Here is a 24,644-nt window from a genome sequence, read left to right as displayed (position 1 = left end):
TTAGGTCATTCTTTAACCTTTTTCCTATTAAAATGTCTCACTGACAAAAGACTAATACATTTTCTTTTCTTAGATTAGATGTTCTGTTGTCCTACAGTTAATGTATGAACTTACTAACAAATTTGCTGCAAATAACCTGTGCATCAATAATCAAAAAATCATATACATTATTTTGGAAGAAATAAATTATTAATTTATATTCATGTTTGACAATGTCTAAAAAATCCCTGGACATGACAACTAAATTACATTAAATGTCTTATAATTTCAAATATTACAGTCAGAAACTTTTATATAATTTTGATTCTGATAAACTATTATGATATTTCAACTCTACTCACCAAAAGTAAAAGATAACTATAAATTTCTCCCAACTTACCTGTTATAATATCGGCCTCCCATCATAAACTGATTGTTTGGTGTTGGACATATTTTAAACCGCTGAATATTTTCACTGGTCCGAAAATAAAGTGAATAGTCCCCAGGAGTATTATCTGACGGTCTCACAAGAAAACTGCAGACTTGACCAACTGTAAAAGTTAATCTGTTATTTTATTCCCTAATTATCAAATTAAAAAATAAAAAGAGTTAAGTAGTATAATTACAAACTACATTCAAAAGCACATACAAATTTTAATTTTCACCAGGTACTTGTTTTATAATAAAAAAATCTGAAGGCAATTATTTTTTTGTATTTTCTGGTTTATGAGTCACAACCACCCATAATGTTACTTGTCTTTATTACATAAAAATACAGGGCAGAAGTTTATAGCAATGACTTCTGGTTAATAATATATATATCTGTCATAACTTGGAAAGAATACTGTAACCACAGGTAGGGGGTACTGGGTAAAACTGCTACACTGTTTGCAAATCCCATGATAAGAAAAGTCGAAAAAACAGTTGAATTGAATTTTACTTTCACATACTCTGTACTTAATACTTCTGATTAAACATTAAAAAGTCATAATTGTAATAAAATAGTAGTAAAAACTTATAAAGGTAGATGAAAACAACTGAAATATTTGTGTACCTAATCAAAATTAATACACATGCACTATATTTCATTTAAAAGGCATGATCTTACAAAATCATAAGCAGCAAAATTATATATCAGATATTTCATATTAATTTTAGAGAAGTCTTTTTGACATCTGCAATTAGCAATGACTCTTACCACTAAGATGCTTTTCTACCTTTTCTCTGTTTAAAGTCCAAATGACATAGGAAAGATCAGAACTTTATTGCTTTTGGGAAAGCACAATGAAAACTTAAAATATCAGATGTTTTTCTATAAGTTACTAATAGTTCCAATCATCATGCCAAATCACTTACTACCAAGTAGTTTTATGTTCAATACAAAGAATAGGAACTACTGCAAAATTGTGCATGCAAGCGCTTATGTGTACTTTTCAGGGCAAGAAATCACCAGACTCTCAAAAGAGTACATTACCCAAAGGAAATTAAAACTAATTTAAGAAAATTAAGTTTAGTTCTTTTTTAATTTACATGCCTAAAACAACAGTGAGTGCCTCAGGTATTTGGTGCAAATTCAAAAAATATAAACTATATTCAAAATTCAGTAAATTCATTAAAAAAATATTTTGATGTCACTTTGAAAGCAGATAGGATGTCATTTTGGTTTAGCATTTCATCTGTTACTACCATATGGCATTATCATGTTCTTTACTTCTAACCTATATTCTCACAATATAATTGAATACTTAATAAAACTGCCTCAACTGTTTCAGAAGAACTAAGTGTTAATTAAATTAAATGTAATACCTCATGGCTTGAATAGTAACTCAGATAACAGTTTTAAATAATCAGTGGTTTATTCACTGTATACAGAAACTACTGAACTCTGGTCGTTTTTTTTTTTTTTTAAAGAACTAAGACTTATAAATTACAGATTATTACTTAAACTTGTCTGAAGGTCTTCTAAAGTATGGCTTATTAAAGACATATTTGGTAATTAAATTTAGTCTTAAGTTTTAGTTAGGATGAATGATGGAATACTTTTTCTTTTAAATAATAAACCCACAACAGTTTCAATTTTTATTTTGCCTATCTCTGTAACAGTTTTATGAAATATTAAAACCACTATATTTTCAAAAAGGCCAGAGTATATAATTCTACAAGTGTATAAAGATAAATTCAAGAACATTTGCTGCACCTAAACAATAAGAAAATGAAAACATAATATTGCTCTATAGGAGACTGATAATAAATTATGGTATTTATACAATGGAAAGTTTATGGTCATTAAAAAGAATGAAATTTTAAATATGCAGATATGGGATAATCTCCCAAAATATGTATTAAAATGAACAAAGTGTGTTGCATGTTCCTGTGAGAATGTGTGAGGAGGTACGTATAAAGGTTTACGTCGCGGTAAGGAAGGCAGGCACACACAGACAGAAAACTTCTAGAAATACAGGAAAAGACTCATCTGGCACTGCTCCTAAGGAAGACTGTAGGGGCCTGGTCCAGAAAGAAAGCACACTGTGCACTGAACTTTATAATGCACTTGTGTTTTCCACTAAAAAACACCAAAAATACCAATTTCTCTGTGCTGGGCAAGAAATTACAGTATGCATAAAAATCAAAAGAGTACTAAAGGCAAAACACATGGTAAGTGTTTTATTCTTTTTAAATAACATTAGAAAAGTAAAGTGAATATACAAGTACCTGTCATTAGTAAATTATAAGCTTCTTGTTTGGAAATTTTCCCATGGAACCATCTTAAAAAGAAAATAAAATATGTAAATCAAAAAGTCTTTTTTGCTGTTAACTAAGTCAAAACTAAATGACTAACACAATACAGTTAAGTTTAATTCAAGGTGACATGTTGAAATAAATGTAATGCAATTCATCAAATGACCTCATTCCTTTGACATTACTTTGTAAATATCTGTAAACAGATGTTTTGTAAACAAAATATACAATGGGCTGTCTAGTATGAACTACAATTTCCATATTAATTACCAATACAAAAAATAGGATTTAATTCTGATAATGACAAATTATTATCGTAGCTAGTATTCTTTTCTTTTCTTTTTATTAGGAGTGGGGAGTGGTACAGGTAGAGCCCACCAAAACTGCCAAAAAAGATTAGTCAATTAATTTTCTCATACTTCTCTCAAAGTGAACTTCCCTGAAAGTTCTCCCTTTTCAGTCAATGTAGCGGACTACTACTTTACGGAAAGCCAAAAAATAAGATTGAGTGATGAGAAAGAGTAGATATCTGTTTGAGCTAATGGCCTATCATATCAGATCGCTAGAATATTTTATACTCTGATACTTAAGACTTTAGAAAATGTTATAGAAGGCATTATAGCGAAAATCTACTGCATATAATGTATTTAAATAATTTACCTCAAAATAAAATGATACATCTGGAATTAAAAAATTAATTACTAGTAATTAGTTAAAATCTCTCATGTACCAGGACTATTATCTATCTTGCCAATTAACACATGTATGTTAATACCAAGCTGACAATATATTCTCAGTGTCTACTATAGTATTTTAATTTCCAACCTGTTCTTTTCAGTCATGATTAAAAATAATACTGTAAAATTAAGACATATAACTGCCCTAAAATCCAATGTTACAAGTTTAGAGGCTGTTCACCACTGTTTTAAATTATCCACATGATTATGGGTCAGAGTATAAAATGAAACTGGATTTTTCTCTCTTCACATGAATAAAATGTTAAATGTTTAAATCCTCTTTTTGATTTTATTCTAACAATTAACTCACTAATTCAGATTCCCTGAGGCTCCCAATGCTAATTATGAATAATATAAAACAAGTATACAATATCTGGAATAGTCCAGGTTGCCCTAAAAGGCAGTAAAGCTCCATACTGCATTCAAGTACGGCCGAAATGACCATTTAGTACAATGCCAGAACAAGATTTCTGTATTCTAGGGGAGAGATGATTAGATGACCTTGAAGGCCTATCCTATACTTCTATAGCTAGAATAAAAGAGAAAAGGGGAACATAAAGGCGGGGGTGGGGTGGGGTATTGGGCAACAAATGGCGTTTATACAACAAGTCAGCAATACCGCTTTCTGAAAGGATTAGATCAGAGCCTCCTCACTGAGAGATTTACCACCTATATGTAAAGTGAATCTATTTCAAGCACATGGTTTGTACCAATAATAGAAAAATGGGTCTGTGACCTCAGGGAAGACCTCTTTTCAGTAAGAAAAAGGAACATCAATACTGTATAACTATAAAACAAATGTAGAAAATATAATGAAGCACTGTGATAGGTACATGCTGAGGGCATTTTTGGAATAACAGAGCACCAATTCTGTAGGGTGTGTAAAGGAGAAGATAACAGAAGACTTGCTGGCAAGAGTGATAAATGAGTTAAGTCTCTAAGTAAGAATAGGCATTAACCAACACAACAGAGGGGAATTCTGGCCTAGGAAGTAACTTGAGCAAAGGAGAAAAAACAGTGATACACATTTGAAGATCTACAAGCTGGAGAGGTGGAAATAGAACTAAAAATGACAAGAGATGGGACTTGTAAGGAAACAAGGGCTGGATCAGGAGAACTTTTCAGACTCTGCTACGGTAGAAAATCAGACAAGAATTGTCAGTGAAAAGTAATACAATCAGATACATGTTTTAGGTGTTTTAGCTGTTGGAAGAAAGGATTTGAGGAAACTAAAGTGTCAAGCAAAACCAACTGGGAGGTGCTCATTACATCAAAGGAATACAGCTAGTTATACCTTCTGTTTAGTCTCAAAGAGCACTCCGGGATGTTAATGAGGATGCTCTACTGCCAGTCAACACCTTAAGAAGTTACAGGGAGCTGACAAATACATAAAATAAACCAACAATGCAAATTTATCTTATGCTAAATACCAAATGAGTAGAAAATTATGAAGTTTCAGAAAATGGAAAAATCACAATGATATTAAATTATTTAAAGAAAAAAGATTTCCCAATGCCAGTGAGAGTTACAGTTTACACTTAGAAAACTGGACACAGCTTTAGATATTTACTGGTATTTGACCTCTTTTTTCCCCCTTTTCAAAAAGAATCCATGGCATTATTTTAATAGAGATACAAATCTACGTTTCTCGCTTCTCTTGGAAATCAGGAGGCTTTCGTCAACACTAGACTCCTAAACTTTGACACGTCAATTAGTGCACGCACCTCACTGCAGGCAAACATTGGCTAGTTTTGACTTCCTGTGTGTATGTGCTCAGTCGCTTCAGTCGTGTCTGACTCTTTGCGACCCCATGGACTGTAGCCCACTGGGCTCCTCTGTCCATGGGATTCTCCAGGCAAGAGTATTGGAGTGGGTTGCTGTTTCCTCCTCCAGGGGATCTTCCTGACCCAGGGATTAAACCCACATCTCCTGCATTGCAGGCAGATTCTTTACCCACTGAGCCACCTGGGAAGCCATTGACTTCCTAGCCTTCCCTAATACAAAGAATGAATGTTAGTTTCCATTTATCACATTTGCATTATATAAAAAATTAGAGTAGGGAAATACTGTAATAGAAATTACAGTAGGGAAACAGTTCCATGTACCTTAATTTCTATCAAAGAGGGAAAATAAGAAAGATTAAGATTATTGTAATTTGAGAAAAATGGGAATACATACACCTGACTCAGTTCATCTGCTTTCATTATCTGTATGCATCCTCCAACAATAATTAGAATTTGTAACTCCCCTCATAGGTAGTGAGAAGACCTCAAACTAGTACAATCAACAAAGTACAATCTCACTGATGGAGCCTACCTTAGCAGATACATAGAACAATAAGGAACATGAACTCAGAAAATATCTCATGCTTCACTTAAAGAAGAGTGGACACTAAATTAGATAACTGAAAGCACAGTATCTGGCTTAATGTTTTCATGTTCTAAGGGTTAGAACAGAATAAACCAACACGTGAGAAGCAAGTCTTCAATGCCACCCATAATTGCAGACAGGAAGGTAAGAAAAAGTATTCCCCTGAAAACATTAGAAGATTAACAGTCAGTTAAAATAATATGAATACAACAGAACTGGGATTAAGAGGCAAGGTCTTTAAAAGAAAATATATATACAAATAAATATCAAATGGGATGAGAAGGATACTTAGAAAGATCTTCAAGGACACTAATAAATTAGAGCACAGCCGACACCCCATGAAGAACGATGACCTGTAAGAGCAACTAATAAGGGAAAAATGTGGCAAGCAGTAAGTGTAGTAATACCCGGCCTTTGAATTAGTGCTTATAAGATACTTAAAATCTGCCTTAAAAAAATTATAAAAACAAAGTCCTTGAAGAATCTTATTAATATGATAAAGAATTGTAATTCAGGGGAAAGTTCTCTGACTTTAAAAAAACAAAACAAAAACTAAACTATAAAGTACATAAAAGATATGGCAACAAAAAGAAATACTAAGAAGTAATCAACAAGAAAACAAAGTGTGAGAATTATTATATTTATAATGTTACTAATGTACTGTTTACTGTTAATCAAAAAGTTGTTTGGTGATCTAAGAGCTGTATGTAGGTATAAGACATGTTCATTATCACTAGGTCCTTAAGAAAAGAGAAATCAATTCTTGAGTCAAATAAAAATAAATTTTCAAATCAGCTCAAAAAATATCACTTTTCTTCTAAAACGTTTTTAGATCGAAAGTTTTCCAATTAGTAATTGTACAGTATATTTTTTCCTTTTAATAATTAACACAAACTTACATTTTTCCTTCATGTGGATCTTCTTCCCGGCCCTAAAGGGGAAGACATTAAAACAGTATTTTATGTAACTATTAATATATTTTTGATAAAATTAATAAAATTGTATCTTCAAATATATCTACACCCCGACCTTCATATTTATTTATGTATATACAGGAAAAGCTGTTTCTGTTTATGAAAAGTCTTTTCAAACCTCTTCCCCTTAGTCCCTCTCTCTCTCTGATTATTCTAATCCAGGCACTTTTCCTTCCTTTTTTTAAACTATTAACAGCAGCCCAACTAGTATAACTACCTCTGTGCCCCACACCACTCCATTATGGAGTCATCAGTTTCAACTTCAACTCCGCCCTGCATTAAGAAACACCAAATAAAACAAAAATAAACAAATTTTAAAAATAAGACCTTTAACACTTCTCTACCCCCTACAATTCCTCACTTTACAACCAGAATCCTTTATCATATGATTCAAGTCTACGTTTCCTATCTCACTTCTCTTTAGGTATCTATATACCGTAACCATGGTATATAGAAGCCCATAAACTGCCTCTTTGGTAATCTACATTCTCCCACCATTGTAGTTTGTTCTTTTTCACTTAGAATGCCCTTTCCACTCACTACTTTCCTAGCTATTAGTTAAACCCTAAACTGTGTAGGCAGGATCTCTCAAACACAGTGCCTACTCTATAACACTGCATCCCTAAAACATAAATATGAACTTTTACTCAGAAAAGACATCTTTCATCATCTCTTGAACTTTACCTTACTCTATTAGATATTGCTATAATATACTGGGTGATATTAATTTCATTATCGTGGCTATAAGCATCTTAAGACCCTAGTCATTCTTTGTTAATACCAACTACCACCAAACCACTAGCACAAAGCTGGGCATATAATTTTCACTAGTATCTGTTGAACTGTAGTCCTAAATACCCAGCCAGTATACTGTGGCGTCAAGTTTCCATTGAATAAAAAAGGTAGGAATAGGAAAATGGACTAAGTATATGTAGACTTATTAATACTTCTCTCAATTTGGTCCTCACTCAAATATCGAACCAAAGAAAAATCAAACACTTGCTAAATGCCTTCTATACTACAAAACACTCAAAAAAAAAAAATGACATAAAAACAAAATGCATTATTTTCTTACCCAGAGAGAGTTAATCTCTACACGAGATTTTTACAGAATAAATTTATTTTACAATGTAATGGGATACAAAGTTAACAAGGTGCTACGGAGCTACGGAAACACACGAAGCACAATGTAGTCTCAGAAAGCATAAAATCTCTCTGAAAGAAAAAAGGCAACATCTGAGCTAAACTGAGAGACAATCAGATTTCCCAAATCAGTCCAGCAGGGTAAGAGTGTCAAGGAAGACAGAAAAGAACAGGCAGAGAGACAGCCATTCATTCAGCAAACACTGACTGATTGCCTCTACTGCAAGGCATTATTCTGTTCAATGGCGACATATCACTGAATCAGAGACAAAAATCCTCAGAGAGCTTATATTCTAGAATTAAGACATAACAGAACAAATGTGTTTGGCGAATGGTAATTAAAATTAGAATGTCATAGTGGAAAATCTCTCAAATCTAACCACCAACCACATGTCTGAAATCTAGATAATCACCAAATGGCTCTTTAACCTTCAAGGATTAACTATGTCCCAATAAAGACCATTATGAAAAATCATCCTAAATATTGGAGAAAAACTGTAATTTTGATTTGGATTATTCCACTACTAATTCAAAGTATGACCATATTCATTTTTAACAGCCACATCACATCGTTATTAATAGCCCACTCATATTGGGCTATTAACTTGTTCTTTTTTTTCTTTCCTTTTATGTTAGGTCATGTCTCCTTATCTCAAACTGGATTTTTCTTTTCTGTGTTCATCAGATAATTTTCACTTATCCTTATTAAAACTTGTTTTGTTAAATTTGACCCAGAGTCCCAAGAGCTTGAAAGAAAAGTTTAACTATACTTCAATTCCTTTAAATAATCAGCATAATGAGGGTAGGTGTGTTACAGCAGGAAGAAAATTCAACATACTGTGAAGAAACTTTTTAGTAAAACTAATCTAGGTAATAAGATTCTTCATTTTGGACACGCCTTGCCCATAGAGAATAAACACCTCTTCTGCTGTAGAATACAGAATTCTAATCTAGGCCTTAGTTCTAAGCCCAACTCTTCTACCTAAGTAACGATGTGACTATGAGTATGGAACGTATCATACCATTTCCTCAACTCTTCCCACTTTTCCTCAGTATGTTTTACTTCTACATATCAAGATCTGGCTGCCAGAATAGGCAGACAAGAGAATTAATAGCAAAGAAAAATATTCTCCACTGCCATCCTCCTGGAACAATAATCAGAGCACAGGTTTCAGCATATTACCAGGTTCAAGGCATAATTTAAAAATAGTCACTCTGAAGGTTGTGGAAAGAATAACAGAAAACCATTCCATCCTGCTGGACAAATCCAAATGAGTGAATTCCTAAACTATAATATAATGTTTAATATGTTTCGGTGATACTGAATACTGTATTTGAAGTGCAAATGCTGCTTGAATGCTGATCTGTATCTAGAAATGCATACGTAGAATTATTTATACTGTGTCTAAGACTGCTGATAATGTACTTTGTGATGACACTGAAAATAAGCCAAATATTCAAAATATAAAACCATGTGATAATATACATGTAATGTAACTAAATTTCTCCAAGGTTACTAAAAAATTATACATATATTTGGGAGATAAAGAATTTGAAAGCAAACACGTGCAACCATTTGAGATTACACAGTCAGTGTGACATAACATCATTTATGAGGAAGACCAAGAAGACTTTTAAAACGGGATACAAACAAGCACAAACGTTAAAATTTTTAATTCTAGAAACTCATTAAAACTTTGTGAAAATTGGCAGCTACAGAATGATGTGGTTAACGTGGATATGCTCTTTACAAATAAATAGCATTTACCAATAGTAAATGCATTTTAATGAAAAATTACTTGCACTTATGAATTAAGGTTTTTCATAAAAGAAATATATCTATACCTGACTTCCCTGATTATGGGCAAGTTTCAAATTTAAGAAGTATTTAAAGTTTTAAGAAGGAGAAGAAAAAATAAAACTTACCACCTCTTCTACTAAGTCTTCAACAATAAGACCTTGTTCATCTGTTCTTAGATTTGTAACCCACATCCATCCATCTTCTAATTCATTATGAACAATGAACATATCTCCTTTTAAGAAACTGAAAACAGTAATTATGAAGTTATCAAAATTAAATGAAATTTTGCAACATGGAAATTTATGTGATCATATACTACATCACAGAGATAATACTATAAAAATGCAAGGGGTTAAAGTCAAATACCCTAGATTTTTGTTCTGTTTCTGTCATCATTTACATGTAAAACTTTGAAGATACTTGTAAACCTGAATCTTAATTTCACCATGTGTAAAATGCGTTTAATAATGGTAACTGTACTATCTATATCACTGGATTATTATTAGACTCAAACTGGAATTTATGTGGACAGTAATTATACCTATATTACAGCTTTGGAGGTGTAACTACAAGAAAACTGAACTTTAAGTTTCAATGTTATTACTCTTTCAAAAGTAGGTTAAACTAAAATTATAAACATAAACATGAACTCATTCCACATACACAGGTTACTTTATAAAAAGTTGACTTTAAATAAGCATAATTAGCCTTATCACACAGATGCTTATGAAACTAACATTTTTCTCATTAAAAAAAAAAAGTTTATTTAATTCACTCAGCTATCCATGGTCCAACAAGTACAGCACTCTTTCTCCAAAAGTGGAACCAAGTGGTATGAAAATGCATGCACGCTTTTTCTGTCATCAATATCCTAGTGGAGGGATCTATATATACACACACACACACAATATAGTTTACTTTCATTGTTGTCTAGATGTTTTCAGTCTTTACCCAATCACAGAACTAAAAAATTGTTACTGTATTTCATCATTATAAAACCCATTAATAATTCCTTGAACTTTTCCTTTTAGGCTTGAACAAATGCTTTTGAGTGATTAAGATTTTAAGATTGGATGCTCCCACTAACCCTGTATCTATATCCTTATCTGTCATATATATGTAATTATTTAATCAAATTTTCCTTTCAGTCTTAATAGTCAAACCAAATATTCAAACTTAATACAAACCAAAGTTGTAGTACGTAAATCTCTTCTCGTGTCTTTGAAAACTTTTTCTCTAGACTATCTGAAGCTTCATGGTTACTTGGAGTAGTATCATGCTTGAAATACACTCTTTTTGAATAAGCACAGAATACTGCATTCTACCTTGATTCTAAAGGTATTAACAGTGACCAATATTTTACTAGCTGAAAGGTGGCAGACATAACCACTTAGCCAAATAAATTGTTCTTTTCCAGAACCAAACAGATACATTAAGAAAATAATCGTGAGTAAGTAAAAAGGGAGTGCATATGGACAAGAAGTCAAAGAGAAATAAGAAATGTCATGTTTCATTTTTGGTCAAATGCAGTCATAAGAGGTTTTAAGTTGTTTACTTCTTTTATTGCTGTTGTATTACCAACTTTTTATGATTAAAAAAACAATGAAAATAAAAACCTTACTAGCACCTAGTAAAATAACATAATACTAAAATTCAGTATGTATTATTTTGCATTTTTCTTCAAAACAGAATAAAGTGCTTTATTAAATTTTATTTATGTTCAGATGTTTTTCCTTGAAAAAAAATAACTTCTCAGTTATTTGTGTGTGTTAGTTGCTCAGTCATGTCCAACTCTTTGCAACCCTATGGACTGTAGCCCACCAGGCTCCTCTGTTCATGGGATTTTTCAGATCTCTGCACTGCAAGCAGACTCTTCACTGTCTGACCCACCAAGGAAGCCCTCTCAGATATATACAAACTTAAAAAGACTCACAACTTCAAACATACTTATGACATTCTAATTCATGTTTAAATTTTCACCTTCCTAAATCAGAAGTATTCAACTTTGGAAGGTCTCTCAGGACCCATTTACACTTTTAAAAATTGATACCCTAATAGGTTTGCTCATTTATTCATTTACATGAATTATATATCTATTGATGTTTACCATATGAGAGTTTAAAATGTAAATATTTAAAAATATTTATTAACTCCTTTAAAATATTAACATACCCCATTATCATGATAATACAAAAATTATAATTTTCACATGTTCAGTAAGAATATTATTGTCTTGCATTTTTGTACATGTCTGGCTTAACTGAAAACTACGGGATTCTCCTATCTGTTTCTGTATTCAATCTGTTGCTATATAGTTTTTTTGCTTAAAGTATATGAGGAAAATCTGGCTTTATACAAATATGTAGCCGTGAAAGGGATGAGTATATTAATTGCCTTTCAGATAACTATAGATATTCTATGACATTAAACCTAAAACTTGACAGCAGTACTTTTTTGGAGATTGATTATAATGTGGAATCTTAAACTACGCATCTATGAACTTTCTGTACCAGTCCAATAACATCTACTGGTCTGTTTTACCCTTTGAGTAGATCTTTTGCCCAGCCATAATTTGGTAACCTCATGCATTGATCCCTTAGAAAATACTGTTTCACTGAGCTGTGCAGATCCATCCAGATACAAATACGTTATACAGTATCAAAACATCACACTCTATTGAAGAATCACCACCAATGTTGTCAGACAAGTCATGAAGTATCTAAGAAGCTGTCAAACTCCTGATGGCAAATATAGGGTATCCAAAATTCTAATTTTTCCCTGAAAGCTCAAACTGTCATTGGCAACAAACACTGTCAGTTATTCCTCTTAAAAAAAGGTCAGATACTCCAGTCTGAATAACCATAATTTGCCTGTCAGTTATTCTCTCAGGTGAAAATGGTGTGCACAAAAAAGGTAGCGAAAACACTGAACTCTGGTACACAGTAGAGGTGCTGTGTGAATATGTCCCATCTCATCACAAAGATATTAAAAAGATATGTAGCCGAAGGTTGAGATTTACAAAATAAATATGCTTTCGTATCTCACCAATAAAAGTCATTAAGTGAAACCAGTGATTTTATTTAACTGCAAGTGTGGGGCAGTGAAAAACACTATATATTTGTTCCACTATCTTGATTCGTGCTAAGGCACCAACAGTTTTACTGTCTTTGGCTTTTAGTACTTTCCAAAAGTTATCACTACATTTTAAATGCTGCTGTTGATTTCTATGAGAAGATTTAACTCAGGGCCAGTAATTATTCAAAGTAGCCTTAACATTTTACGAGTAAGAAACAAACCAGAAAGCTGGTAGCTTACAGAAAAATACAGATAATTTGATAATTGATTATCAAATTATATAGTAAATTTGCTAATTATCAACTCATATAATAAATCAAATTATACAGACATAATAAAAATAAACTGTATAAATTATATAATAAAAACAAAATTTACTATGGTCTATAGTTTTATAACATTAATAACAATAAAATTATTCACTCATAATGTAAAATAAAAATTAAATCACTTGAGTAACATTTACAGATGAGGCATAAATGTCATGTAATACAAATTAAAATAGAGTACTGAATATAACAGCCCTCTCCTTACTCTGTAAGATAGTCTAATAAAAGCTAAGTTATTTCTCCTGTCATCTTCACTGTGGCTTCTCTGATCCAAATCCACAGTCTGAACAGATAAGCCAACACAGGGAGACAGGAATAATGGACATAACATTAAGGACATGCTTTGCTGGATGCTATTTCCTCAATTTCCAAAACCTTCCTAGTCCAAGAGCTACAAATTTTCAAAGTCTTTCAAATGCCTATAAATGAAAATATATTATAAAATACCTTATTTCATCAGTGTCTGGTACTTTTGTGTAAGGGAGAATGGCTCGGACACGCCTTCTATCTTCTACTGGCTAGAAACCATAAAAAAATTGATTTACAGAAGAAAACTTTTCTATGTCAAAGTCAAATTGGGTATGTCCACATAAAAAGTCAATAAAAATCCACATTATAGAATCCTAGGATCAAACTAATTTTTACTGGGGCTCTAAAAATACAAATCCTAGAAATGCTCATCTTGTTGTGTTTTTGTTTTTACAAAAATTCTTTTAACAGTATAACCAATATGTTTTTAACCAGGTATTATGAGTTATCACTTAATTTTAAATAAACTGCAGAACATATAAAGTAACCTTTCTCCAATAATGCACAAGACATTTCAGAATCTTAGAGCAACTTCAGCATTAGTACTATGATATCAGTAATTACTCCGCATTTACTAAGAAATATTTGTTAGGGTATCATCATACCGTATGATAAAAAATCTAGTAAACACAAAGTAAAATCACTCTTTTTTAAAAGAAGTTGCCAATTTTGCTTTGACACTACAACCAGAATTAAATCTTTAATTATATAATAAACATCATGAGAAACTGAACAACAGCTAATCCTACTAGTAAAGTGAAATAATAAAGTTTTGAAAGACATTTTACTTGCCTCTGGTGGTGCAACTGGATAAAGCAGTTTTTCTCCTTTAAGCAAACAGGAAACATGACTGTAATAACCTATTAGGTCTGACAGAGAAGAAAAACGTCTTCCACCAATGTAGTAATCTCCACACATAGCAATAATCCTATTTGTACAGGAAAAAAAAATACAATATAAGAAAAACCTTTATAGTCAATTTTTAAGACCAAGTTCCATAGAAATTGGAAATCTGTAATTCTCATACTTTTCCTTTCCCTGCATCCCTGTAGTAAAATACCACTTATTAATACCTTTACCATATGCAAGTTACTTGATGCTATTTCTTTTTGAAAAGATATATGCATACATTTGAAATGAAATACATATCTGACTTATAAACCTCAATTACTTAATTCATTAAAATATTTATAAATCCATCCTCAGGTACCTCTCCTTACTTTCCATATTTAAGACAAAAGAGCAATTTTAATAATTTTCTTAGGCTAAAAGTAGCTTACAGAGCTCCTGAAATATTTAGAGTATAATAATTTCACATTCCACATGTGTGATGATGGTACTTTTAAAGTATATTTTAAAATCTAAAAATTAAGGGCATACAAACACTTTATTATTTAACTTTACAGGCACTAGATGATTTTTTTCAACATCTCCCATAAAAATGAAATCAAAGACAATACTATATATAAATATATTGATACAGACTTTTATAGCTGTACTTGAAAATCCAGATACCTGTTTAACTGAATGAACCTCTAGAAAGAGTTCAGAACAGAGAAGGTAAAATGAAGTGAAGGGCACTTTTAAAATACAGTTTCTGCATTTTCTATTACTCAGTGATCTGAAAGTATACATTTCCATTATTTCTGCTTTACCAAAGTTTCTTTGTAATTCTTTGTACTTTAAAAGCAGTAACTATATTTATGATCAGCACAAAAAAGTCCAATAATACTGTTTGTAAACAAAAATGTAAGCATTAATAATATCTATTCTAAAACACGTATTAAATCATTTAATTGAAAACACATTTCTTTATCCATTATTTAAATGCCACTAAAGCAGGTATACTTATGAATACTACAGCAAAACAGCTATAGGATGTGGCCTCATAATAGGAATAAAGACTTACCTAAAATGGTTGACAACGTTCGTCTGGCTAAGAAAGGAAAGTACAAAGGACCCTGGCCTCCGATCACTCTCTCTTATAAGGTAACTGCCGGACTTCCCTGCTTGCCTGAGGCGTTCTTCTGCTATAGTTCTATCAAGTTTTCCATGATACCACCTAAGAAAGAAAGTTGAAACATTAGAATAAAAACAGAAACCATAAAATTACTATTGGTAATTGAAAAACATACTACGACAGACTTTGCATACCTACATGTAACAAACATTTACATTTCACTCTGAAACATTCATTCCAATTTTAACTCAATTATTTTTAATTTCCTAGTCTCTCAAAAATAATGAACTCATTTACTTTTTTAATCTGTTGTATAAGCCCAGGCTTAACTAAACACCTCACATATTCACCTCTTCTATTTTAGCCCATCTCTCGAACCCCTAGAACTGTCTATCTGTTCAAGATACAAACACTTCTTACAATCAAATGGCTAATTAGAAAAATAAGAGTAAGATGGACAAATGGAAATGATACTGTCTAAAGGCTACTATTCTCATTTTCCATTTCATTATGAAACTGGTTATTTCCTTTTGTCTTAAGATGATCCACTCCATAACCACACATTTGAACTCTTCAAATGTAACAAACAGGTCGAAAATAAATAAAAACTTTGTCTATTTTCCTGCTCTCAATTTAACTATCTTCTACCTACCATACTACTAGATAATCTGCTTAAATGCCTGGCTACAACCCTAGCATCATCCACACTACCAGTCTATGCCTATAAAAGCCACATGGATTGATATAAACAAACTGGAATTTTCATATGAGCATAGTAACAAATCTACAAAGTAACTGTTATAAAATATTTTTACACTTTCACTCTATTAGTCATCCAAATTTATTCTTGGTACTTATAGTCTTAACTTGAAACACTGAGAGGAAAACAAAAAACATTTACATTAACAATAAACTGACATTACCTAGCCATAAATTGACAGTCAAAACTATTATAGTACTATTGACTGCTTCTGTAAGCTTGATGTAGTGAAAGTTTACGATTCTTGACTTATTTAAAAAAAAAAAAAACACTTAAAACTTCTCACAGGAGTTATTTTTAATTTTCTTCTAAAACCCAACCTATTTATTTGAAAATTTGTTTATAAGACAAAATAATGCAAAAACAGTCATGGAGTTTCACTGTAACTTAACAGGAAAAAAACAATTGTAAACCATTAGTATTAGAGGAAGAAGCAGAACAACAAATCAACACTGCATTCCTCTAAATTCTTAGCCTTCATTTCAACCATTCTTTGAGGCTACTGACAAGTAAATTTAACTATTAAGATCTGTGTTTTTTAAAGTCTAATAGGAAAAGCTTAGACCAATGATCATTTAAAGCTCTTTGAAAAGCTAAAATTCAATTACAGATGATCAGAACAAAATTTTGAAATTCCAGTCTCAAAGTTTATTTAGCTGTGAAAATACATGGTTCAACTTTGGAATGTCAAACAGGTACATTCCTTATTACCTAAAGTAGTGGCGTTAACACAAAGAGCAGATTTATTTTTTGTTCAATAAAGACAAAATTAAGGACAGTTTAAACAATGTATTTTTATGTACTTGATATTTGTTAAATTTCTGTTGTGTTTTAAGGAAAACGTCAAAATTAAAAGATTTTTTTTAATCTCATTTTGTGAGCTCACTGTAAAGTGATACATGGAGGTTCACAAGGCATTACACAATCCTATGTTATAATAAACCCCTAACTAAAGACTTATATCTATGAGTTTCAGATTTTACATCTAAGTACTTTCTATAAGATTCTGGCATTCGAACAGGTATTCAGTTCAAGACAGAGACTTAAAACTAAATAAACAACTTTTGTTTCCTGATTATTAGTAAGTCCCTTTATGCAAAAATCCCTTAACTTTGAACACATTAGATAAAACATGTCAATTCTTGATTACGACTATAACAAAATTACAGGCATATGAGCATATATGGAATTGAATGTGATTCTCAAGAGTTCAAACATTATACTGCTACAAGTCTCTGAGGTTCAAGGAAAAAACCTGAATGGTCTTACCCAGAAAACTTAGAATTTCTTGATCTATGTTCACTTCAAATTATCAAGATGAATCATACTAACAAGAATATTTTAACTGCATCTGCAAAGGTAAGATGGTTGCAATGGCACCTCTAAATGTCTTCAAAAGAGATTAAATGGACTGGTGAGACTAGGACTTACCAGAAACCTCCATAATCATGGTCAAGTCTCTAAACTCTGTACCTCATTACCATCACTTGTAAAAAGGGGGGAAATAACCTTCATCTCAGCCTTAAAATATATTAAATATTTGTCCTAAACTCCTTCAGAGAAATACATAAAAATGAAAAAGCACTACACACGCTGTGTAGGCACATAATAACTAACTTCACAGAAGGTTGCACAGTATTATTATAAATACATACAAAATTTGATACACATAAACAGTGTACACAGACTACAAGACTAAATCAACGTCATCAATGAAAATCTCAAATTTTATACTAACTGACTGCTTAATTTGTGGATCACCTAAGCCTCAGTTATCTTCCTATCTTCCAGTCTTGTTTACTTTCCATCTAATTTTGGGAAGAGGACAGGAAATACCAATCTTTGTTTCTACTAAAATACTGATTTTAAGAGGAAATTTCTTTTCCCAAAACATCTCTTTGAACTTTACAGATCACACATATTAATTGACACTGGAATACTCTCATTCCTCCTGGCAATCCTAGACTTCTAGAAGCCTTCAAATAGCCTCATTCCACCCCAACGTGGATATATTTTTTGGAGGGATATTAAGGACAATATGCATTTGAGATACTGTGACTTAAATTTGCCTAATACTTTAATAGTAAAATATCTAATGTTCTCCTAGTTAAAAGTAAGTTATACCTCTCTCGTGTTCTGTCTCTCTTTTAAGGGAGATTTGAAAAAGAAACAGCAGGAAATGTAAGAAGTAAATATATTTTTCTCAGCTAGTTTTGCCATTTTTTTGTTAAGAAATCTTACAAGCAGACTAGTAGACACTACACAATCACTGTATCTAAGATAAAACATCCGAGATGAAACATATTAAATAAGTTAACTAGAAAAGACAAGTTGCCCAAGCTATAGGATCATCTTATTTCTAAATCAAGAATCACATAAATGTTTTTATAAACGCATGTTTTACACTGGTGCAGTATGTTTAAGGGATTTTGGAGCGGCTAATCAGGTAGAATAATAAAGAAATCTGTACCATAAGAAAGCAACCTGGTGTGAATATAGACAGACACTTAACTCAAACTATTAAACTAACCGGGCAATACTAAATGGAAACTGTCTACTATAGTAGAAAACAATTAAAATAGCACTATCAACAAACATCCTTCGTCTAAAAAGGAAACTACACTGAAGCTCCCAGCAGGTCACTTTTACTTTCCACTACGCTATTATACCTCCTAGTTATGCCACTGACAGGCACCAAAGTTCTCAGAGAGAAGCATATGCAAAAATCTAACTGCCAACACCTTTGTCACCTCAATCACCTGGAACGCTGTGTGCCTGGTCATACCACGAACTCAAGTTTTTCCGTAACTCTCAAAATGTGTTAATCAGATTTTCTCACACATGCTGTCCTTTCTGAAATTGGTTATTAAATTGGTTATTTCAGACTGGTAAGACATAAACTAAAAACATATGCTAAAACTACTATAAACCTCCTGCAACTTCCATTTCCTCTTAACAAACACATTTCTTACAGTTGTACAGTGTAAGCTGGTGGTTAACAAAAATAAATGGACTTTTTAAAGGGGAAAGTAAAGATACCTTACAGTAAATGATTTTATTCAGTCTTTTTTTGCCCCATATCACTATGCAGACAGACTAAAATCTGGTCACTAGTAATTCACTTGAACAATCACTAGACTAAGTCTAAGAGGTGTAGTATCCTTAGACCATCTACAGTAAAATTAATATTCATGTGTATGTTTGACCTCTTGAGTATACTTGTATGTTCAGGCAAGTAAGCAGTATGTGTGTGTCTATGCAGCTAGTTGTATATCTCATATTAAATTAGCTCTATTTCCTTTTGACACAGGGGACATATTTACAGGGTTTTGGACCTAGAGGTTTAGGTTCTGGAGAAGTATTTTTAAGGAAACAGCACTATTATATATTCACAAATTCAGTTTACTGACAGACTGATCCTCCTAAAGTGAAAGAAAGTGAAGTCGCTCAGTCGTGCCCGACTCTTAGCGACCCCATGGACTGCAGCCTACCAGGCTCCTCCGTCCATGGGATTTTCCAGGCAAGAGTACTGGAGTGGGGTACCATTGCCTTCTCCAATCCTACTAAAGGTAGGACCAAATAACATGATGCTTATGCAATCAAAAATTTACAGTGAAGTGCACTCAACCAAGATAGTCTCGTTCTCACTAACCGAACTCCGATCACCTCAAAAAACAGATAATGAAAGGTAGAGAGAGCCACACCATTTCCAAAAATGCTGTACACTAATCAAACATGTTAAAGAGATTTTTTTAAAGTAACAAAAAAAAGAAAAAGGAAAAGCATAATACTTACTGGCAGGAGACTAACAGTTCCTACCTCACATCTTCCAGCTATTATATCTGTGGAATTTCATTTATCAGAAAACTACCATATTTTACAGTCTAGTTTTCCTTAGAACTTCAACAATTATAGTTCATGCCAGTAACTAAGAACACGAAATAGGGGCAACAAAATGAGATTAGTGACCATCTGGTCCAATGAATGCATTACTGTAACACAGTTGTAAACTATCTTGAAGGGCAGTTTTTCTTCTTAAAAATACTTAAAAAAAATTTTCACAATGTTCGATCTAAAACTTTGGAGGGTATGGTGATTCAATGGCTACCTACTGTAATTGCAACATTTCTTCACCTGTATTTTAAGATACATCTTTAAAATACCAAGTCTGAAGTTTAAAAGCAAACTTTAGTCTGGCATGGTCTTTAGTCCATGGCCAACAAATATGCACCAAGCATTGTGCTACATGGTAGAAAAACAAGTTAACACCACAGAACACCACTATGTGTAACTTTATGGTTTCTGATCTCGAGGAGAATACAGACAAAACAGGCAATGGTAATCTGATACAGCAAGTACTAGAATGTGGGGGCAAATGGAAAACTTCAGTTTTAGCATTTTAGTGTGCACCTTCTGAAAAAAACTGATGGCTAAATGGAAACCTACAAGGTAAGGAGCAACTAATTCAGAGAAAGCAAAGGACTGAGAATGGGAGAAAGATGTCACAGGCAGAGGGAAAATGTAAAGGCAAGCAAAGGCCAAAAAAAGCTTATATACAGATATGGGAACATGAAAATATTTTAAACTTTCAAAATATACTTTGCAAGTCTAACTCTTATCAGATAATATGGAAAGAATATAACCTCCTGAATTAGAATAGACTTCAGACCTCACTTGTTGAACTTTCTCGGTACCTCAAAGAGGATCTCAAGGAACATTTTTAAAGGTCAAAATATTCCCAGATCTATCCACTCATCTGCTCTCAGCAATAATCGCCTGGGCTGAGGATATCAGAATACGTCACTCAAAGTTCTCCACTGCAAGTCCATTACTCTCTCCTATAATGTCCCCTATAGGGCTTCCCTGGTAGCTCAGCTGGTAAAGAATCCCGCTGCAATGCAGGAGACCCTGGCTGGATTCCTGGGTCAGGAAGATCCCCTGGAGAAGGGAGAGGCTACTTACTCAAGTATTCTTGGGCTTCCCTGGTGGCTCAGAATGTAAAGAATCCGCCTGCAATGTGGGGAGACCTGGGTTCGATCCCTGTGGGAAGATCCCCTGGAGGAGGGTATGGCAACCCACTTCAGTATTCCTGCCTGGGGAATTCCCCATGGACAGAGGAGCCTGGAGGGCTACAGTCCATAAGGTCACAAAGAGTCGGACACGACTGAATAACAAAGCACAGCACATACGTCCCTTATATCCCAAACAATTACCTTTATTCATTCAACAAAAATTTAAGCACCTACCATGTTTAGGCACTGTTTTAGACAGTTTTCCTCCCTATGCTTTTTCAAAATATGCTTCCTATTTAACATTTTTTTAAGGAGATGAAAAGATAATGCAACTGAGCCAAAGGTCATCCTACATTTTTATTTTCTATGGGTTTTTGGTCTTTATTTCCTCAGAAATTTCTATTTCTCTATTCTCACTCATGGAAATATCTGAATCTCTTCAGCTCAAAGTATAACTTCTGTGATGATTCCCAGATTCTTCTAAGGCTGACTTTCCTGTTAAGCTTCTGTGTTACCAAGTACCTTCTAAGAAGTTCCAACTTAAGGTGATTCTGCGTGTATGGGCACACGTGCATGCACTCAATCGTGTTTGACTCTTTGCGACCCTCTTGACTATAGCCCACCAGGCTCCTCTGTCTATGGAATTTTCCAGGCAACCCTAGAGTGGGTTGCCATTTTCTACTCCAGGGGATCTTCCTGACCCAAGGATCAAACTCATGTCTCTTGTGTCTCCTGCACTGGCAGATGGATTCTTTACCATTGCATCACCTGGGAAGCCCTAAGGTGACTATAGGTCAGCAGCTATGCTTAAGCAAACACATACATCCACACACCCCTTCTGCTTTACTCCTCTATACTGTTAATGGCAACAGCATCTTTCCAAGCATTTAGACTCAAAACTTCAAAAGCAAAACTGATTCCTTCCAATTTCTCTTGCCATAACACTTCTGCCAACTTGCGAACTGCATCTCCAACATCACTGGAGTTGCTTTCCATTTCCTCTATTTCCTGCTTTGATAGATTTGAACATGTGTCTTGCACGTTTTCTAAAAGCTAATAAAATTATAAGTAGATTGTGTAACAAATTACCTAAGAAGTCACAGAAAAATTTGACTAAATTTTTGAACTTCCACTAATAGAAGGCTATTATAGGCTTCCCTGGTGGCTCAGAGGTTAAAGCGTCTGCCTGCAATGTGGGAGACCTGGGTTTGATCCCTGGGTCGGGAAGCTCCCCTGGAGAAGGAAATGGCAACCCACTCCAGTATTCTTGCCTGGAGAATCCCAAGGACGGAGGAGCCTGGTGAGCCCCAGTTCACGGGGTCGCAAAGAGTCGGACACGACTGAGTCACTTCACTTCACTTCACTTAATAGAAACCAAAGGATCAGCCTGTATATTCATTTTCTAAAAATTATTTTTACCTGGTATATTCAATTTTATTTTTACCTGAAGTATATTCAATTTCATATCAATGTTGATTCTTAGGCAAGACAAATACCCATAATTGCAAGGAAGTATTTAATTTGCTTGATTACTATTAGATAAAAACAATGGAAAAAAAGACTATTGTTCTGAAACTGCTCCTTCTTGTTTAAGTACATAAAACATAATAACACCAACAGCTGTTTAACCTTCTCTCAAATCAGCATTCAACCAGGAGACAAACTGTACTCTGTAATAATTTCAGATTGAGACAGTCTCTGAAAACCATAGAAGATAGCTACTTCTTTAAACACACATTTATTAAAAAGAAAGCTTTTGCCCCTTAGATTAATAAGAGCTGCCAAACAATTTTGTACTTATTTATAAACACAGTAACTATGAAAATTAAAATGTCCCTTTTTTAACAATACATCAATTTTAATATTAATATAAAACTCTCTATTTTAAATAATTTCATTCTGCCTAATTCCCAATATAGCGCACTTAACAACAGGTATAATATTCAAAAGGATTTTCTTTGGCATCTCCAAAATATGAAGAGTGTATATGATCTAGGCCATAGAACCATCAGGTTCACCTGGTGTTACACAGTATTTTTCAACAGAAATCATTCCTAACTCTACAGCCAACCACAATTGACAACCTGCATTTCCAACTGCTGGACCTTTCAACCTGGATATCCCAACTGATAAGTCAAATTCAGCACATCAAAAAATGACCTCACCATAGTACTTCCCACATCCTTTCTCCTTCTCCCCTGGTTCTCATCTTGACTTATGTTACACATCAATCTACTCTCCCAAATTATTAACTAAAACTATATGTTGCTGTATTTTTAAGGTTAAAAAAAAGTACACATTGTTCAACCTAGTGGAAACTTCTCATCAGTAGCTCTTAGTCCTCTGTTTATCTCATATCCAATTGGTGAAAAAGCCTGGACAATCCCAAATTCCTTTTATTTATCTAATCTTTTCCTTTCCCACTGTCAATATCCTTCCTTATCATGTCCTGTAGTAATTCCTGCTCTTCTATTTCCTTTATCTGTAGCAACACTTCCCCAAACATCTATGCCTGAACTGCGTCTCAAAAAACTGAAATGGTCCCATTGCTAATAGAATAAAATCCAAACTATTGATATGACATTCAGTGAAGAATTCAATCCTTTCAGTAAAGGATTAAATTCTTTCCCACTCTTCACAAGACCATTTGTCACTTCCTAAACACATCAAATGCATACTTTCAAGCCTCTATCATTTTGATCATGCTCTTCCTTTCATTTGAAATGCCCTTACTGTCTTCAGAAATTCATGCCATTCATCATATGCCTATCACAAATGCCATCTCCTTGAACCTCTGGTCATAATTAATCTTCTATCATGCTCCAGCTTATTTCTTATATGATTTTTTTGATATTTTGTCATCTTATAATATAGTTACACACGATGGTGTGGTCACTCATCTAGAGCCAGACATTGCAGAGTGTGAAGTCAAGCGGGCCTTAGGACCACAGACAAAGCTAGTGGAGGTGATGGAATTCCAACTGGACTATTTAAAAATCCTAAAAGATGCTTCTGCTAAAGTGCTGCACTCAATATGTCAGCAAATTTGGAAAATTCAGCAATGACCACAGGACTAGAAAAGGTCAGTTTTCATTTCAAGCCCAAAGAAGGGAAATGGCAAAGAAAGTTTAAACTACCATATGATTGTACTCATTTCACATGCTAACAAGGCTAATGCTAAAAATCATTCAATCTAGGCTTCAACAGTACACGAACCAAGAACTTCCAGATGTACAAACTGGATTTAGAAAAGGCAGAGGAACCAGAGATCAAACTGACAACATTCGTTAGATCACAGAGATAGCAAAGGAATTCTAGAAAAACACGTACTTCTGCTTCACTGACTATGCTAAAGCCTTTGATTGTGTGGATCACAACAAACTGTAGAAATTTTTCCAAGAGATAGGAATACCAGTCCACCTTACCTGCCTCCTGATCAATCTGTATGCAGGTCAA

At 33.4% G+C, this 24,644-nt stretch overlaps 1 protein-coding gene across 3 annotated transcripts in view; it reads right to left on the bottom strand.

The window, feature by feature from the left end:
• Positions 1 to 24,644, bottom strand: part of RASA1 (RAS p21 protein activator 1) — a 109,147-nt gene that overhangs the window by 44,892 nt on the left and 39,611 nt on the right. For 2 of the 3 annotated variants that reach the window (XM_060415988.1, XM_015096185.3), the window contains exons 2-8: positions 15,366 to 15,518; positions 14,249 to 14,384; positions 13,595 to 13,665; positions 9,869 to 9,986; positions 6,725 to 6,756; positions 2,692 to 2,744; positions 380 to 530 (exon numbers count right to left, since the gene is read on the bottom strand). In XM_060415988.1, the coding sequence (XP_060271971.1) occupies positions 380 to 530; positions 2,692 to 2,744; positions 6,725 to 6,756; positions 9,869 to 9,986; positions 13,595 to 13,665; positions 14,249 to 14,384; positions 15,366 to 15,518 (714 nt within the window). Of the gene's footprint in view, positions 1 to 379; positions 531 to 2,691; positions 2,745 to 6,724; positions 6,757 to 9,868; positions 9,987 to 13,594; positions 13,666 to 14,244; positions 14,385 to 15,365; positions 15,519 to 24,644 lie in introns of all 3 variants that reach the window. The other variant, XM_060415989.1, reaches the window with a different exon arrangement.

Source organism: Ovis aries, chromosome 5 (genome assembly GCF_016772045.2).
Source record: "Ovis aries strain OAR_USU_Benz2616 breed Rambouillet chromosome 5, ARS-UI_Ramb_v3.0, whole genome shotgun sequence".
Taxonomy (NCBI): domain Eukaryota; kingdom Metazoa; phylum Chordata; class Mammalia; order Artiodactyla; family Bovidae; genus Ovis; species Ovis aries.
The sequence above is the reverse complement of the archived record's forward strand: the minus strand, read 5'-3'. Positions and strand labels throughout refer to the sequence as shown.